We start from the raw sequence: 19,897 nt of genomic DNA, 5'->3' as shown, positions 1-19,897 counted from the left end.
CTATAGTTAAATCAAAATGCCTGCACGTACATCTTATAACAAGTTAACATCTGACCAGACTGATGCATCATAATCAGTGGGTGGCCTAACTAACATGTGCACAAGGAGCTGTAACAACCACACCATTTGCACAGTCAACCCACAGACGCACTCTCTCATTCAGTTTGCAGCAGGACTCCAGGGGGCGCTGTGATGAGGGCCTGGAGTATAATTATGTCCTCACTGTGGAATAACCAATGCCTGGATGCTGACTTGGCATTCCTACAGTGTCAGAAACGAGATTAATATAATTCAGTTGCTGGTTCTTTTGGTTTTCATTTTTCACATGGGAGTTTTCCTTGCTAAAAATAAATGCAGGGTTTGTTTGATTGTTGAATATTTTAGTTACATTTCTGGAAAGTCTTCTGACTATTGGATTATGCTAAATAGGACTTGACAAGTGGTGTTAATTTGAGAATTTATTTTTGTATCATCACTTCCTCTTTCTTACTTTTTTCTCTTGAAATTGCATGGTGTGTATATATATATATATATATATATATATATATATATATATATATATATATATATATATATATATATATATATATATAAAGCCTCAGTATGTAACTTTTAAGTAAAATAGTGATGCTTTTTGTTTGTTTTCATTTTGATTGCGTTTTTTTTGCACTGAAAAACTGTGTACCGTGAGCAGGCTTGCATCTCCATAAACCTGGCTCTTGGCATGGAAGAGGGCCCCATCCTGCTTTTCTCCATGGAAATGTTCCTTTGTCAAAAATATTCCACAGTATGGTTTTACATGGAAGTGCCACCTTGAGAAAATTACATACTGTAGCAAAAGACGAAGTTTAAATCTGTCAATTGGATAAATCGTTGTAGGAGTGAAGGTGTTTTGCTGCTCATTCTTCAGTTCTGGTCAGATTACTGGTGAACACTGCCTTATATTTATCTGAAGGGAGGAGCTAACTACACTGAAACTTTAAACAGCTATTTTTTTCCCATTTTCAACTTTTAATGGGACTATCCTACCTTTAATGGCCCTCTTATTGTTCTTTTACTGTACTTAAAGACTTACTACTTTAGATAGATATAGATATAAGGCAGTGTCCACCAGCAAACTGACCAGAACTGAAGAAGCGGCTTGGATGAGCAGCTAAACATCTTCACTCCTAAAACAATTCGTCCAGTTGACAGATTTAAACTTTGTCTTTTGCCTTGGATCAGACCTGGACGACTGAGGGATTACACAGATACATACTACTTTGTCAAAAAGCCCTACATCCGTTTGTTGAGCCTACCTCACTACATAATAATTGCCCTAAATAATCGGCAACTCTAGCTATATATTCGAATTGATTTTCCCCCAGCAGCATGAAATCCCGTGAACGCCTCCTGAAAGTGCTGAGTGGACGTGGACAGCTGTGTAGGTAGAATACAGATTATTTGACTTTGACTGCGACATTTACGACGGTCCGTGAACTCCGCGCTGCACGAGCCCATGAGGGAGGCGTGACGTCATGGCATGGTGCCACAGTCCTCCGTGTTCAGCGGAGAGAAGTTTGTGTTGCGTCGACCAACTCTTTTTACGCACCGCTCCCGAAAAGGCTACAACGACACTTTTCACTTTTTAATTAGTGCTTATATTTGATTTCGTTCTTGAATACCTTTATCAGTTTTATCACTTTTTAAAATCTGGATAAATTCACCGCTATTTTCGTTATTCATCAAGCGGGTTGTTCATCCGCCTTTTCTTTATTTTATCCGGCTCCTATTGGTTGAATGCGTCGTTGCCAGTGCGTAATCGTCATGACTCTGTAGTTGTTATAAGTTTGATCTTTATCTTCTCACATTTTTCGCATGAAGTTGTCTCGTATGAACCGATGCGAAGTAACGGAGAGGGGTCGGGGGCAGAGCCGGGCTTCACTATGAGGATGCCCAGGGGAGGACTCCTGTTCCTGGCCACGCTCCTGGGCTCGCTCTGTCTGCTCGTCCTCTACTTTCAGAGCGTCACCAAACCAGGTACATTCCGTCTGACCGCTGTGATGGCGCAGTTTGTGTGTTTTTTAAGAGTCTAGAAGGATGTTAAGTTGGCTGAAGTTGTGGATGCAGTTTTGGCTGAGGAGTTGAAGTCTCTTGATTGTGTATTCACCAGCAGCACTAAGGTTAAAGTTACACAGAAAGTGCCCAATTACTTTAAATTGATTCTCTTTATTTCAGCTCAGATCATTTTTGAAGTAGAAAGTCAACTATGTCATGATATAATTGTTAAACAAGTTAAACGTGTGTATACATTGACTATTAAGTGAAATTTACATGTTTCACAAAATGGACTGGGGCGTAAAGTTTCTGTTCTGACTGTGCAATTCCTCAGTCTTCCAGGTCTGATCCATATCAAAAGATGAAGTTTAAATCCATCAACTGGACAAATTGTTGTAGGAGTGAAGACATTTCGCTGCTCATCCAAGCCCCTTCTTCAGTTCTGGTCAGATATAAGGCAGTGTTCACCATCAGTCTGACCAGAACTGAAGAAGCGGCTTGGATGAGCAGCGAAACGTCTTCACTCCTACAACAATTTGTCCAGTTGATGGATTTCAAGTTCGTCTTTATGCTGTTCAAGTTTGACATTTCACTCTTATAGCAATAACCATATAGATTTCAGTGATTATGATCTGTGTATGTAGGTGACATTTAGCATCTCCAAAAAGCAGCTCTTGCGGTGTGCTCCCTGCAGTCTCCAGTGGGCCATTTCTAAAGTAGGTCTAGCATAAGTAACGTAATAACACAAAACTTGCATCAAATTATACTGTTGATTATTATAACCTTGGTAGTCTGCATAAGTGTTTGCCCATTTACCTTTACCTCATCCTCTTGCCAGACAAATGGGTCTGACTGTGGTCACCCTTTCAGCTGTTACAAATTAACATTATGTTGAAGTTGCTGTCATGTCTAAAGCTACATGCAATAATGCTCCGACACATGCTGGGCGTTTAAAAACACTCTTAAGACAAATTTTCCACTTTGGCAAACACAAACAATTAGCTTAGTTTAACGACTGTGCAGCATGAGGCTTTAAAACTATCATAGTGCCAGACTGTGTGTTAGCTTTAGCGACCTGGACACCTGTATGGCCCTATGCCCTTTATGAAACGGCAGAAACATAATGAAAAGTGAATGAAATGTAGTATGAATGCGCTCACTGTGGCCTGGAATGTTTTCAGAAGCCCCCTCCTCTTCCTTCACCCCCTCCTCTTCCTCCTCCCCCCTTCTCTCCTATATAGACCCCCTGCATTCCTCTGGGTTCCCACTCCTCACCTCCCCCCCCCCCCACTTTCTCCTGTCCCTTTGTTTGGGAGCCGGGGTTTGGAAGCTGAAAGATAGATTGGTCCCAAGAGACAACCCGATTCAGGAGGGAGTAGAGAGGGGTGATTGATTTGCACCCGCCGGGAATGTTAAAGAAACATAACATAAGCAAAGGAAACTATAATGTTCATGAGGATTACAGTAGCAGAGTGGGTTTTTAAAATGTCCCCTGTAGTCTAACTGTAGGACCAATATAAGGTCTGCAATAATTTTCCTCTGTGTGACAGTACTCCTTGCTGTTCTTCTCTCTCTATAATGTTTTTTGTGCTGAAAAGGAGTGTCAAGAGTATCACAAATCAGATACTAATTGATACTAAAACTAGTATCAAAGCTAGATACTCATTTGTAGGCCTGTCACTATAACACATTTTGAAGTGCGATAAATTGCCGAAGTAAATAAATAACAGATTGCAACTCTTACGTAGTTAGTTTGGATCATAGAAGTTCATAATTCAACCATCTGCAGCTATAATCTCATCATACAACAGAAAAATAACCAAAATTTCCCCACTAGTGCGAGGAAATGATATAGTTTTTATTGTGATACGCCTACTCATTTGAGATAGTATCGATACTGAAAAGCCACATTGATTGTGTCTTTCTTGAATAGCTTTATATTGATCTTGAGCTGTATCAGAACAAGTATAAGACCACGTAGACTTGTATACGCCCCTTGGACCACTATGGAACCTACCTGGAAGACTGAAGGATTACACAGATATAAGGACACATGAGAGTATAAAAGAAAGTACAATGATTTAATATTGAAAATCACATTCTATTCTCTAAATAAAGACTGTTTTTATCATTGTGGTATCAGAAACAGTGTTACATATCGAGTCTATTCTATTTATTAGTATCGAAACCAACTTTTTAGTACTGTACCAACAATACTTAGCATGCATAACTTTAACAGATTAAGGACCTTGTTGTCTGTGGAAGCCTTTTCTAATACTTCAATGCAGGGAATTCTGATAAGCAGGGTTATTATTTGAGGCAGACGCTTAAAAGGCGTAAAGCTGTACATCTAAAAAGGACTACATTGCCAATTTGTGCCAGATGAACTAGTAATAAAAGATTCCATGCTAAGTACACTGATAGAATCTGTAGCATGTGGTTTGGCTTCAACTGCATTATCTTGGTAGACTTATTGACGTTTCTAGAACTGTAGCACACGTCTTCATTTATTGCTCATTTAGAGTAGAACTTTTAAAAGTCCTGTATTGCACACAATTGACTCCTGTGAGCTGTAAGCCATGTGAGAATGTTGGTACCTTCTCAAAACATACCTGGATTTGTGTTTTGTTTCCTTCACACATGTTTGAAGGAAACATGTGTGAAGGAAACTTTATTATTAGTCTGTCTACTTCTCCAAAGCTCAAAATGCTCTGTTCCACCCAGTGATGTCATGAAGTGGTAGTTTTCAAGTTAACGGCTACCTTTTACCTTTTGTTCAGTAGAATTGGCAACTCCAGGGCTGATATTGTCCAAGTGTTTATAGCGAAGGTGTATGGAGTTTAAAAACATAGTGGAGCATGTCCTGTATGTAAGGTGGAGGTGTTGTGTTTTCTATTTGAAATGTGTGTTTTTGATGAGGAAACAACATTATAACATAGATCAGAATATAGCGTATGGGCTCTTTTAAGCAATCTATGTTCATCATTCATGTTTCCACCCTCATTATTGTATCACTATATTTTATAATTGCCAACAAAGATAATCGTGGAACTTATTCATGACATAAAATTATAATAATTATAATAACTTTTTAAAACTGTCAGCAACTGACATTATCTTTAATCGCAATTATTTTGTCCATGATAACCGTGACATGAAATTGCAATATCGCCCCATGCCTTCAAAGGATTCAACTGAAACCGTTTGTATTTTTGATGCAGACATTCAATATGATGGGCTGATGTTCCAGTAACAAAGCTCTATCGACATTGCATCATGAAAACCAATACTTGCATAACAACCAAAACCACATGTACTTTTGATTCTAACCATTAAAATTCATAACACTTTTGCGACACCTGCTTTACACACCCAGTGGAGAAATGGTAACAGTAAATCTCATAGTTCCGACCCTCTCCCTGACTCACCACATGCTCTGAGCACACTCCGTTCGTCCCCCTGACCCTCACTCCACCCTGCAGTTTAATAGCCTTAGCCTCCTGCTGCTTGTCTTGTCTTGCCTGTTGGCCTATGTTACAGCTTTACCAGCAGCCAGCAGGCCACATGAAAAGAGCAGCAGTGCCACATTAAAGAAGACTAATTCACAGGATGCCAACAAAGCACCAGGCTTGTGTAATTGCCAAGTAACTGGTCAAAGGGCTTCTTAAAATCATACACTTATATATTTGATTATATTATTATCACCTTTGTAAACCAGCAAGTTGTCATTACTGCTGGTCAACAAGAAAACCACAGTGGGTATTTGTATTCTGTGTCAAGCAAAACTAAATTAGACAGCATAGTCATCAATCAAGGTCAGTAACTGCAATCTTCTCAGAGTTTAGTTTCTTATCAACGAGATGACATAGTATTTGTTTCACTACTTTACATGTTTCGGCTACTTCCTGCAGTCTTCCTTTGCATGTTGGTGTAGTGACCTGTATTATAGGCAGCTTTACTTTGTTTTGTCAGACAGTAGGGGAAGATTATTCCTCCTACTGTCTGACACTTTCTCCAGCAGTGCATCCCGTGTGTGATAAGGTGTACGCTCTCAGTCAAGATTTATCACACAAACCAAGTAAAGCAGTCAACAAGACACATCACTACACCATCATATGATGCTTCTGAGAAAGGCTACAGGAAGTGCTGTAGCTGAAACATGTAAACAACTCTCCTGTCTGAAGGCAGAATGAACGTTTACCAAAGATGACCAGAAGTAGTTAGGTGAATGTTTGTTTAATCATAAATATCTTCTCCATTCTTTTGTGTACATGTTGTCAAATATATTCGTGAGTAAAGAGTTCCTTGTACAACTTTCAGAGCAGAGCATGACAGTAAGAACAGTGTTTGTCAGTAAAGCCTTATTTACTTTTCCAAAGATGTCTAATTTATCGGCTCAGTTGGACTGATCTAATGCTCAGGCTGAGAGAGGCCCAGATGTACAGGCAGGGCTCTGTGTGTCACATGGAACTTACAGAACGATGGCTTTCATATCTGCACATCTGTGGCAAATCCTCTCAATATTAGACCCTGTCTTCCACTGTGAAGAATGCCATTTGAGAAGAGCATACATAGCACTGTGAAGAATGCCATGTGAGAAGAGAGACATAGCACTGGGCTGGTCGAATTCTGGAGATTTTTAATATACAAGTCTCCTGCAGCCACAGTGGAGGCACAGTGGCTGTATAGCAAGTAGTAAGAAGGTTTTGCGTTCGACTCCCAGGCTTTTTGGGCCTTTCTGTGGAGAGTTTTGTCTCTCCGTGTCTAGATAGGTTTCCTCCGGGCACTCGGACTTCCCCTATCAGCCCAAAACCTGCACAATAGGTAAAATGCCACAGCTGACCAAGCCTAGCTCAAGATCTGGAGATGGGTGCCTGAGCATTGTACTACAGCAGCTCATTGCTCTTGACAGGTTTCTCCAGTGGCATTAAAGGGTGGATCATATTTGGATAATGAATTTCCTTCACGGAGGATTAATAAAGTATATCTTAATTCAGGGGTAGGCATTTTTTCCCCCCCGCTGAGGGCCATATTCACATCCAGGCATGTGGTGGAGGGCAGGACCAACGCTCTCATTGGTGTCACAAATGCTCAGAAGCAGATTTTTGTAAAATTCACACCACTTTAATCTATTACTATGCTATAATAATTATCAAAAAATGTATGTGCCGCAAAATTATTAGGCTTGCCTTAAGTTAGCTGTATATTTAAAAGGCATTTGTCTAGGGCCACTCAAATGTATCACTCAGCTGTAAGACTCTGCTAGGACAAGAGTGTAGATGCAGCATCACACTGAAAGTATACTTGGAAATCCAATTCAATACAGTGGTCCATTTTCCATTTTCAAGTTACTTTGCTATTGGATTTATAATGTAAAGCCTGTATTTGACATTTCATTAAATCTGTTGTGTTTTTCTTGTGATAAAATTCCTTTCTGCTTTGATGGCTGTCTGTAATGCCACACACACGTTTACTTTGGCCTCAAATCCTTGCACATTTTAGCTCCACTATCTACCTTCCTCCCAGTCAAAGCCATTTGTCCTAATTAAGTACACTGTTACTCCCATTACACAGGAAGCTTGGAGCGGATTATTGTTGCTCTCCCATTCTTTGACTGTCTGTGCCACCACCCATAGGAAACACCCACAGCCCCTCATTTGAAAAACATTACAACAGCCAGATATATAGGCAGGCCCATTAAAAGTCTATATCAAATCTAAATGTGACAGCCATTTTCCACCAGCACAGTTCACTTGAGGCCGCCTGGGAGTGTGTCTTTTTGGTGCGGGTCCCTCCAGCCAAGTTGCATTTCCATGGCCTTAGCAAAGCTCTGGTTCCAGGGGTGGAGCTCTGCTGCTGCTGTGAGACGTAGCTAAAGCTAGCTGTAAATGCTAAACTACTTCTAGTCTCTGTACCAAGTTTTAACCTCTCTTTATGTAATGCAGTGGGTTTGGCTCATGTTGGACATATTATGCACTGGAAATATAACATTTTCTATCTTTTAGTGTAACTGGAATGCATCGATAAACAGAAAACAGCTCTTGTATTTGTGCTAGCTTTGTTTTGTGGAGCATTAAGGCTCAAAACTGGAAATGCAGCAATTTGTCACAAAATCAAATCAGTGTTTGGTAAGAAATTATTATTATTTTATGTTTATTGCTTTGTGCGGTCTTGTTTTTGCCTTGTTTCTCATTCTCTTTTGTCCAATCTCGTTTGGCCGTTACCCATGCCTGGAGCCACACTGTACCGACCCCAGACCCCGCTAGGAGCTAGTACCCTCCAAGTTCCACTTCCGACTGGGCAGTACGGTTCACTTTAGACAGTGGAGACACTTGTGGCCTGTACTGAAGCGCTCCAAAGCGAACCTATGGAAACGAGGCTTAAAGGTCAAGTTGGAGATAGTCCCGTTCCAGTCCAGTCATACATAAGTCGACTATACCAAGAATTCCTCTGCATCCTTTGCTATTTCTACAGTTTAAGCAGCTGTCACTAGTGCTGTCTGGCTGTTGTTGAAAAACTGATAAGTGAAAGTTGTACATTCAAACACATTGGAACCCTATGATTTTAGCATTTGGAGCTGCGACACGACAAATCGCAATAACAGAATTGTACTGACCCCAGAGCTGTGAGACCTCGACAAATAATCGATTTTGAGAAATGCTATTTGGGTCACGCTTCCCTGAACTCGTAAAGAAGCGAATCGGGCCTATTATCCGGCCTTACTCTTCCAACTCAATACACTACTGTAAATGCCTTCTTCTGCTCTTGCCCTTTCTGAAGAACAATCTATTGTTCTGTCTTTTTGCCTTTAACTGTTTTGTAGTTCAATCTCATCCTGGGAGCTGCTTCACTTCTGTAGATTCAATTCTGCAGATATGAAGATAAATGATTTACTGGGTTCATTTTGTAGGTGTAAGAGTTCGACTCTGTATTAGGAAAAGTTGCATGAGAAATACAATACATAAAATATGTTTTTAATATGTTTGTATTATTATTTCCATAACAATTATATATTTGTTTAATATACAAAACATTAGGGTCTGCTCTGATAAGAAGCAGCAACATGAGACCCCAGTGCACGTGTAGTGCAAGAATCTACAGAGTACATTTGCTACATGTTCAGACTTATCTTTACTATAGGCTCCACTCATTATTTATCTTTCTCTTCTGCCTAGAAATCCCCTCCAGCCAGTGTAATGAACATTTTTGGACATAAAGTGGAACTCTGCCTTAACATTTGTTACTTTAACACAAAGTAGTTGAATGTGGCTTACTGTAGCAACAAAAGGTTTCACGGCTTAGTATTTACTTTAGAACTTGTGAGGGGTGGGTGTGAACAGGTCAGCATGAGAATGAAAGGTGACAGATTTGAAACGGCTCTTGTAAAACCCATCAAAATAAACAGTATTATAAGTATTTTTCAAGCATTTGTCCTGTGTTCTAATAAAATGTGCATATTAAAGAAAACCTTTCATATCACTATTTTGAATGGAAGCAAACAACCAGACCCACGTGAAAAGATGCTGCTGATATTCAGAGAACATTTTTGGCATTATGCCAGTGGCTGGGACAAAGCAGACTTTTGTTTTGCTGTTGTAATTTTATGTCATTTAACTGTTCATTTCTGGGCTTTACAATGAATAAAGCACAGACCATAGAGGAACCCTCTGAGGTAAAAGTCTATAAGTATTTACTAAAAAGTTTTAGTAAATAGTGTGTTCCTATGTCATTACCTTTGAATTGTTTACCGTTCAGACATGTCTTTAATATGATGTAATAAGTAACGTTATTGTTACATTAAACAAGGGGTATGTTTGTCATTTTGATAATCTCAGTTTTTCTGCACTTTTCCAAAAATATCTAACATATAGTTGTAACAATGGATGATCAAATGTTATATAAATTGTGTCAAATCTGGTATATTATAGTGTACATATTGTAGTCCTGTTTAGTCCCGTACTTTCCACTGTACCAGGCAAGTGTACCATGTGTACACTGTTTGAGACGAGGCACCCGCCAGCTCATTTTGTCTAATTACTGCATTGCAGTTAAAGTCCTTATTTAAACCACTGTCTGTCATCAGGGCCTCTCTCTCAGTGCTGTCTGCAGTCATGTCTGAACACAGGGCTACACAGTGACACATGTCTGCCAGCTCTGACTCAGCTGCTTCTGTTTGACTGCACTGATGGGACCACACTGCACCTCTGGCCATGAGCGTCTGAGCTTCTCTAAAGAAGTGGACATTGCTTGTAAAAAAACAAAAACTGTTTTGTAATGTTCTTTGGAAAAGAAATACTAACCATGGGTTAGGGTTACCACTTTGCCCAGCACAGCCCAGGGCACTGTTGCATTTGGTTAACACCATTCCAAGAGGTGAAGATGACGTTCACCTGGAGCTGGGTACCTTCCAGTTTTTGAAATTTTTGAGCAATACATGATTTTTGGTGTATGTACTTGGTACTTTTTTTTTTAATAAATTCTTTTAAATAGTTTTATATTGTCCCTCCCAGGCATAAAAACTTGATATTAAAAGAAAAATAATGTTTTTGGGACTGTTCATTTTTTTCTGTAGTAGTAGTTCCCAAACCTTTTTATTTGGTTCTTTACTGGTACCTTTAAGCAGTACCCAGTCCTACGTTCCCCTGATTAAAGCTAATATTGAGTATATGAAGAATATACAAACTGAATACTAATGAGTATTACTGTAGTACGGTAACAAATCTGCCTTAATCTTTATTTAACTCTCTTCATCTGCAAGGTGTTAATCCAGTAAAGCCCTGTGTGTGATTCTGATTGAAAGGGTGCATACGTCTGACTGTCATCAGCGGTTGTGAAGTTGCCACATCTTGTTCTTGTAATTAGCAGTACACGCAGCAGACACGTACCTCAGAGCATGTGACTAATGTAACGTCTCCTCATCTCACAGAGCTACATCCTGTTACTACGAGCTAGTCTGTTTATCTCTTCCTGTCTTTAACTGTTTACATACACAGCATCCTTTTCTTTCCTTTTCTTTTGGATTCACTTTCAGTTGCTTTAAGAAATCAACTTCAATGGACTCCCATCAAAGTGAAAAAAGTCGCACAATGTGTCATACTGATTTTACCCGAGTTTGCATAGAGACAGATTTAAACAATGATCTCAAAAATCTTTTTTCAGGAAATTGAGGAACTCGAGCCCGCTAAACTGAGTACAGACTAGTGGTACATTTTATTTCAGTGGCAAATGTGATATGTAAATGAGACAATACTGCTGGTGCAAACTGCCAGTGCCAGTACTAATGTAATATAATATAATGAATAGCTTTTTGTCTTTACCACAGTAGTGTTGACTTTTGTTTCTGAAAAAAGCATGTTCTTAGTGAGAGATATATTTGCAGACCAGGTGCTTATCTTTCTATCATTGATCCAGTCTAACTGGTTCATACATTGCTGACCCTGGTGATTCTGACCGTGGAATTCTCATCCACATAGAGAAAAATAATTCAGTTTAACATTTGTGTGCAATATTATAGCACACTTCTGTCTTAGTCTTGTTTTGGTGTGAAACACTGAGTGCATTGTGTCACTTCCTGTGAGTAACCGAATATGTGGTTTTCTGGTTTCTGTGATGAAACACACATCTGAGATACCAACGCTTTCAAGTTTCTCTGTCATAGTCAGATACAACCACTCACTGACATGGGAAAACATTGTGCTTTTCATCCTCAGAGCTTTTGCACACAGTATACTATATATGCAGTATACTGTATACAAAATAGTATTAAGTAGTGTTTAATACCACTTTAATACTTTAATACAAGTGGTATTAAACACATTAACTCTGCCCACAACCACAGTCCAATTGGGCAACTGTTAAACTGGGCAGTGCCTGAAGGATTAAAGGTATTTGGAGGACTAAAAGGGAGAGTGAGGGAGAAGAAGGGGAGGGGACTGGAAGACTGAAGGGTAGAGAGATGGGGAGGAGGAGCGGGGTCTGAAGGACTAAAGGGGAGAGTGATGGGGAGGGGGGGCGGCGTCTGAAAGACTAAAGGGGTGAGTGAGTGGGAGGAGGGGCGGGGTCTGGACTAAGGAGGGAGGAGGGGCGGGTCTGGTGGACTAAATATGACAGTGAGGGGCAGGAGGGGTGAGCTCAGGAGGGCTAAAAGGGAGACTGAAGGGAGAGGAAGGGTGGGGTCTGGAGGACTAAAGGGGAGAATAAGGGGGAGAAGGGGCAGGGTCTGGAGGACTAAAGAGGAGAGTGAGGACGAAGGAAGGGCGGGGTCTGGAGGACTAAAGGGGAGAGTGAGGGGGAAAAGGGGCCAGGGTTTGGACCAAGGTGGAACAGCTTGACTTAAAAGTTAGATTTTTCAGCTTTTCCGCTGTTATTCCACTTTTGACCAGTCAGATAAGTACATATGAAATCATGATGTTCTGCTTTTTCCCAGCTTTCCTCAAGAGCAGATTCAGATTGATAAATGTGTAGAACTCAATTCAGAGTGTTACACAAATCAGTCTGGAGTGAGTCAGGATAAGTTTGCTGTAATAATAAAAAAAGAAAAAAAGAAAAAAAGACAAACATAAGATAATGCTGCTACTACTACTACAAAAAAAATGCCGTAGTGATTCCACACCTCTGCTAAACATTGACCAAGTGAAGCCACAGAACCTCTGCCAGTGCAACATCCGCTAGTGGTGGAAGCCTCTTTGAGTCTGAGGGGTAAATCCCTGTTTGATGCTCTGTTTGGGTTTATAAGCCAAGTGTGCACGCAACTTTAAACAACTACAGACCACCCACATCCTCCTGCACTTTTATCTTTTATCCAAGTTAGCAGTATTCAGAGTCACACCACAGGTAGCTTCAAAAAGTGGTTTTGCAATTTCTCTCCAATTTACATTAAAATGAACTGAGTTGGCTTTTTTACTTGACCTCATGCTTCCTGTAGAGACTTACAGAGGCTTATAAAGTTTGCATTGGGTTTTCAGCTGGCAAATACAGTTGTGTTTATCATGGTCTTAGATTCCCCATTAATTATTTTCCATTCAACCAAGAACGCCTTTTAAACTAGCTATGTGTCTATATAGTTTGGGTCTACTGTAGTTTGATGTCTCCGGCACTACTGTTTTTCCTTTATCACATCACTGAAAGAAAAAAATTAAGAAACAAATGCACTTTTTTGCGTTAATGTGGTACTTGTAGTTCATGACCCAACTGTAAAGAGGATTATCAATATGTATATAGTAAAATACAGTATGTTAATGTTCAATCACTGTTGATGCGATACAGATTATTTAGAATACAGAGCAACCCATGGCCAATAAGCTCTGCAGACATTTTTGTGTTGATATATAGGGCCAATTTGGATTATTTTCTGCAAACTATGTAACTTAAATTTACTACAAACTGATCCACAGCACTTTTTTACCACTAATTTTTAAGAACGTGATATTTAGTGCAGTTGTCTCTTCGTATTAAACTGTTAAAATAAAGCTTTGTGTGTATGTTCTTGGTAGCAAATCGACTAAAACAAAATATTGGCCTGCGCTGGAGATTTAAGACCAATAGCTGATACACTAAAAAGTCCAAATACCAGCCTGATATGTCGGCCAAACCATATATCTCTACTTTTTTATGGAACTTTGTAAGTAGTGTTTCAAACCCTAAATTGGAAAAACTCAATACCCATTTCTTTTCCATAACACAATGTCATTTTTTCAAAACAAAACACTTGATCTATAACATATTTTATTAAGAGCAGAGTATTCTCAAACTTCCCAAGGTCCAATTTTGTCCTGCACATGATCAAATGAGTATCTGTACTAGTTTTAATATTGATCTGGGTATTGATTTTTTTGACACACATTGTAGCTCGCAGTGAATTCCAAATTTAAGTCATTGAAACTTCGGAAGACGATGTGGCATGGATCATTTTGAGGAAGTTGGGGACTTTGTCTAGTCATGTTTGGACTGTGCAGACAGAGCCACTGCTCGTTTTGCTTAGTCACCAGTATTGTGTGTGCTTAGTTCCTCCATTTTGTGCTGGATTACTCCTAATTAGAGGAGGTAGATGTGGTTTAGAGTTTGATTACTGACATTTTGATAAACTAATGTTCTATTGCTGTCTCAGTGGGTTGGGCTCTCCAATGTTATAATTATCACAAACCTTGCACTTCATATTGGAGTGAGTAACGCAAACATCAGAAGATACCTAAAATAGCTATGGAAGTGGAATATCCTTTTACGAGATAAAAAGGGCTTGATTTTACAATTTTAGAAAGTTCTACATTCTCTTCAGTTACGAGAAAGTTGGTATTTTCACAACTATTTGGGTTGCTGGGTCAAAGCTTGTTGTGTCCCTTTGCAACACTCCCACATTGTCAATTGGCTGGGGCTGGAGTTGTTTAGTTGACTATAAGGAATTATATGCACACCAGAAAGAGGAGGTTGATTATTTCATGATTTGGGAGTGAATCCTGCATTTAATCTGTGTTTTCCATATAAATACACTTCTTCTTTGTAGTACTCTTCTGCATATATAGTTGTTTTTCGCATGAACTCACATGTAGTTGTAGTAGTTTGAGTGTAGTTACATGAACAGATCATAGAGATAATGAGATAATGATAATTGGAGCTTTTATCACATCTTTTTAAACAAGTAATAAATCAGCAGGACATGTCTTTAGTTGATGACGGCAGAATCACTGAGACCAGTTGGTACAGTATGGTTAATTACAATAAGTAGGCCATCCAGTTTGAAAACATGGAAAATCACTGGCCACCACTGAAAATATGTAAAGACATAAGAGAATGAAAGGGTTTTATACAGAAAGGCTGCATAGTATCCATATGATATGTTTCCTGCTTGTTTGTTTCATGTAAATCTACAGACACAGTCATGTCTGGGCCACATTCTCCAGGCTGTACCCTTTGCCCTGGCCTTTTACTGCTACCTCACTAATATGCTTTCCATATGAGCCAAACGTGTGCTCCCACATTCTATAAGCGTCATTTGGAGGCATGGTGTATCATGGATATTCCCATCAGTTCACTCCCCCTTTTTCCCTCAGTGTGGAAGATAAAGTCTGCTGGAGGTGCATTTCCTGGTACCAGGTCCTTTCTGAAGGCTGATAGGAGGAATGGAGTGATAATGAATCAAATGATAACAGATGTGTTTAGGGACATAGGAAGGAGTCAAACAGTGGTATTTTTATCCAATTGCATGCATACAGGAATTTGGACAAAACAAAACAATTTGTCACTCAATTTTCGATTAGCTATGAATGCAGTATTTTGTCACTATAGTGAAGATACTGTGTTGATAATGACAGTAATTCAGGTTGATGTATGATTGAAATGGGAAAATTAATTAAATTTATGACCTACAAGTTTAGTACTCCCTGAAGTCATGTTTTTCCAGAAAAGTTTGAGCTCATAGCAGTAGACTCCAGTGAATGCCATTACAGGGCAGACCCAGGAGTTCAGTGCTAATCTTAGGATACACTAGTGGCACTTCATTTGTGGCATTAACAGTGGCATTAACAGTGGTCCTGCTGCCAGCTCGTAGTGCTCACTGAAGCCAATGTAACATATGGAGAAGCATACGTTTGGATGTCACAGTCACTGAAGGCTCTGAAGTTTGTGAGCAGTCCCAGATAGAGCAGAGCAGGAACACAGTGTTCCTATGGAGCCTATAATGAGAGGAGGAGGGCCGTCAGACTGAGAGGCAGGGCAGACTCGGAAAGTTGGCGCTCACTTCACTCGCCTATAACTCTGTACGGTCATCTTTACAGTGTAATTTAAGCTGCACACAAAACACATGACACATAGTAAAATGTGTTTCTCATTCTGACCACTCTGTGGACTTCCTGAGGAGAAAACGGATTCCTAAATCATGAGTGTGCATACGTACTCACAGGACTGCTGAACCTTTCATGTCACATCTTATAGCTTATCTCGTCCTATCTGAACTCCTCCTTTCTGTCCTCTCGCAGATACAGTTGTGAACACTAGCAAAAGGCCAGCGGGGAAAAGTCGAAGGACTCCACTCCAGACTCTGTACAATGGAGATCAGGTGTGAACATAAGATATCTTTATCATGAGTATTCCTGGTATTTTACACAGAAGTACTGCAAAGTCACAAGAAATTGTCCTTTGTATCAGATTACCATAAGCCATCAAAACAGTAAAATGGGGCAGATAGTTATAGAAGTTATTACAAAAGTGTTACCTGTTACAAAATATATTTCATGATGACTCTAACTAACATTTATTTCAATAGATGACTATTCTTTTTTCATAGCATTTTAATTCATAAACTACAGAAACTACAATCCGGCACATTGTTACAAAGAATCATGGGAAACTAATTCCCTGACACTTTCCCAAACACTTGGTTTTCTATAATGGTGCATTTTAAAGAGTGATAAAAAAGTAACATGCTAGGCAGAGATTGGAGAACTTTAAAGAAACTGCAAGACACTATCTCAGAAAAGTTGTTTCTGCCTCATCGTGTATATCACAGTGGGAGAAAGGACTAAGCGAGCGGGGTCAAAAGTTCAAACTAAAACGTGTTCCTGATTCATGGTTTGAAATAGGGTACAGGCCCTTTAAGAAAGTCTCTTTCTCGCTGCAACCCTAGATTTATTTTATTTAGTCATTTATCTTAGTTTATACAAGGGGGCCCTATGAGAGCGCTTGGACTTTTCATGGACGCATTGTTCAGAATGTATTTCAAACAAAACAATTAAGTATGCCTGTCATGATAACAAATTTTGAAGTGCAGTATATTGCTGAAGTAAATATAGGTGATAAACGATAATATTGAAACCAAAACGTAAAGCAGTATTATCCCCCCAAAAAATGTTGTAAATGTACAATATTGTTAAAAAAAACACAAATTTCAATAAATAACAGAATACAACACTGAAGTAGTTAGTATCTATTATGAGTCATAGAAGTCTGTAATTCATTCAATCTGTCATGTATAAGTCAATATAATATTTATCATGACAGGCCTACAAATAAATATACAAGTCCTTACAAAACAGCAAAAACAGGTGCATGTGTGTGTTTAAAAGTTCGTTTCCAGATTATTCAATTGTGATTGTGGCACCAAAGTATCCAAAGCAATATATGTGATCTCATGCTATTGTTTGCCTGCCTGTTCTGTCCCTGCGTAGTCGGAGATGCTGACTGCTCAGAGGTCCCTCCAAGGGCGTCGGGAGCTGCTGGAGCAGGCCTGTCTGAGCCATACCAAGAAGCGGCGCGTACTCTCCCCGAGCGATCTCAAACACCTCATTGTGGATGACAAACACAGCCTTATATACTGCTATGTACCCAAGGTGAGTTCAGGCCAGGTGAAAGTGTGGGTTCTTCCAAAACCAGCCAATGCTAACGTGGTCTCCATGGCTATAGAACAAATATGTCAGGTTAATAGCTTTTCTATAAGGCTCCTTAAATATGTGTGTGGAAATAGCTGTCGTCAAGGAGCGGTTCAAGGGTTCATAGAAAGCTGTAACTGAACTGTACGTCGAGGCTCACAAATGTAAAGCAGTGATGGGCAGTTCTCTTATGTATTAAGTCATTTATCTGAGGAAGATTTGAGTAGAAAATGAAACAAACATCTGGACCCAATATATTCTAATCAGAATAAGAAAAGGCTGTGTTGCCATTGTCAGCAAACAAAATTCACAAACTAGGAATGTGCAACTTACAACACATCGTCTGCCAGCCATTGGTCAGAGTACACCACATGACCCAAATCATATCTACACCAAACATCACTGAGGTGCATGTTACTCTTGTCATTGTTGGGCAAGATGCATTTCATTATTACCTCTTTATGTGATCCTAATGACAATCTTTCAAGTGTCTTTTTTTTCCACATACCCATTTTTTTTCAATGAGGGACAATAGAACAAACCAGCTTCTCAGGGAGGTCTAATACTGTCTTGATATGACAAATGACCCCTATATTTAACACAAATTGGAGCAGTTATAGTTATCATAAATTTACCTTTCCCTTATGTAAAATATATATGGCTATTTGAAAACCAATACAAATTTTAGTATCAAAAAGCGATATCGCTCCACAAGATCTTATGAGGTAAAATTGCCACAAGATTTTGCACACATGAGGAAAATTATCTTGTGAGATTTATTCCCCATGTGTTTACTTTTGGATTGGACAAAAGGGGGTAAGCCCTGACAAGTTACATCTGTTTAGGAACTAGTTTCAAAAAGCCATGGTACAGTGATAAAATGAATAAAAAAAAAAAAAAATGGTGCTAAATAAGGTGTGCGGTTCTGTTCATAAATGATGACTAACGTCTCACTCTTTTGGTCCTAATCTCATGTTTCTTATTGTCTTATAGAAGAACAAATATCCCATGACATGTGCTTTGCTCCTCCACAGGTAGCATGCACAAACTGGAAGCGCGTCTTGATGGTCCTGAGCAGTGACGGCCTCTACACAGACCCTTTGTCCATCCCGGCCAGCGAAGCCCATGTCCCGGCAAACCTGCGCCGCATGTCTGACCTCTCCGTCTCCGAGATCAACCAGCGCCTCCGCTCCTACCTCAAGTTCCTATTTGTGCGCGAGCCTTTCGAGCGCCTGGTGTCCGCTTACCGCAACAAGTTCACCCGCAGCTACAACACGGCTTTCCACAAACGCTACGGCACCAAAATCATCCACCGCCACAGACCGAATCCCCAACCGGAGGCTCTGGAGAAGGGGAATGACGTGTCGTTTTTAGAGTTTGTGCAGTATCTCGTGGACCCCAGAACGCAGAGGGAGGACTTTAATGAGCACTGGGAGCGAGTTCACTCTCTCTGTCATCCCTGTTTGATTCACTATGACGTGGTGGGGAAGTACGAGACTTTAGAGCCGGATGCCCAGGCCGTGCTAAAACTGGCCGGAGTTGATCAGACAATCCAATTCCCAACGTCTCACAAGAGCACGCGAACTGACGGAAACATGGCTGCCGGATTTTTCCAGGACATCAGCCCCTTCTACCAAAAGAAACTGTTTAACCTGTACCGCATGGACTATCTGCTCTTTAATTACTCCACTCCAGGGTATCTCAGAACTAGATGAGGGAGTTACTATAAACATTGAGAATGACGTGATGGATTCAAATGTTGCACTATTTTTGTTGTCAGACTGTTTTATCTGCTGTTACAGATTGAATTTTTCGAGTGGAGCCATTTTTAAAAAAAGATGCCGGTCAAATGCAGTAACAGGGTTTTAAAACTGCAAGCGTGATGTACTTTGTGATATGTTTTCTCATCATGGTCTTTTCTATCTTAATCATGGGACACAGCATTCGCACAATTTGTTGCTTATGTGTAAGACTTAATTTATATACAGATCAGTTATAGGCAGATCAGATGTGCCTTGTACAGCTCATGTTGTTGCAACTTTACTTCACAAAATGATAGTTAATTTAAGTTGTGTTCCTTCGCAACACTCAGAACAGGGCTGGGCATTTTAAAACAATATTCCTTCATTTCCATAGTTTATACTTGGAATTTATATTAATCACGCAAGCAGTAATAATAACCATAACTGTAGTAGCGCAATGGCAATTTTCTCTTGCACATTTTTTGTAGAAAGGCTTTGCAATCTGGTCTGGAAGGTACATGGTTAACCTTAGCTTTTTGCAGCATCATTACAGTTCAATATATTCTCCAAAAAAGTTTTATTTATTTATAAAATCTGTCTCTTTAAGTTGCAATAACTTCATCATTAAGAAAGGTTTACTTATTAAAGGTGACGATGTGAATGAAAGTGACGGAAGGATTTCACTGTTTGGTCAGAACAATTGTGTATAATCCTAAAATTGTGTTGGAGAATTAAAGAAAAAATAAAAATGGGAATATG

General features: G+C 39.6%; 1 protein-coding gene across 1 annotated transcript; it reads left to right on the top strand.

The window, feature by feature from the left end:
- Nucleotides 1–1,527: 1,527 nt before the first annotated feature.
- LOC117374105 (carbohydrate sulfotransferase 11-like) lies at nt 1,528–19,116 on the top strand. The gene is made up of 4 exons (XM_033970266.2): nt 1,528–2,019; nt 16,008–16,087; nt 17,196–17,357; nt 18,431–19,116. Exons 1-4 carry the CDS (start codon nt 1,881–1,883, stop codon nt 19,109–19,111), a joined length of 1,062 nt encoding a protein of 353 aa, XP_033826157.1. The 5' UTR covers nt 1,528–1,880; the 3' UTR covers nt 19,112–19,116.
- The last annotated feature ends 781 nt before the right edge of the window (nt 19,117–19,897 follow it).

This window comes from Periophthalmus magnuspinnatus, chromosome 7 (genome assembly GCF_009829125.3).
Source record: "Periophthalmus magnuspinnatus isolate fPerMag1 chromosome 7, fPerMag1.2.pri, whole genome shotgun sequence".
Lineage (NCBI taxonomy): Eukaryota > Metazoa > Chordata > Actinopteri > Gobiiformes > Gobiidae > Periophthalmus > Periophthalmus magnuspinnatus.
This window is presented reverse-complemented; position numbering and strand designations above follow the sequence as displayed.

Bases quoted from the DNA above. Each gene is read 5' to 3' on its own strand.
- LOC117374105 (XM_033970266.2), top strand. From the start codon at position 1,881: ATGCGAAGTAACGGAGAGGGGTCGGGGGCAGAGCCGGGCTTCACTATG. The intron at 2,020-16,007 runs GTACATTCCGTC...GTCCTCTCGCAG, and splicing joins TCAGAGCGTCACCAAACCAG to ATACAGTTGTGAACACTAGC. The intron at 17,358-18,430 runs GTGAGTTCAGGC...GCTCCTCCACAG, and splicing joins TATACTGCTATGTACCCAAG to GTAGCATGCACAAACTGGAA.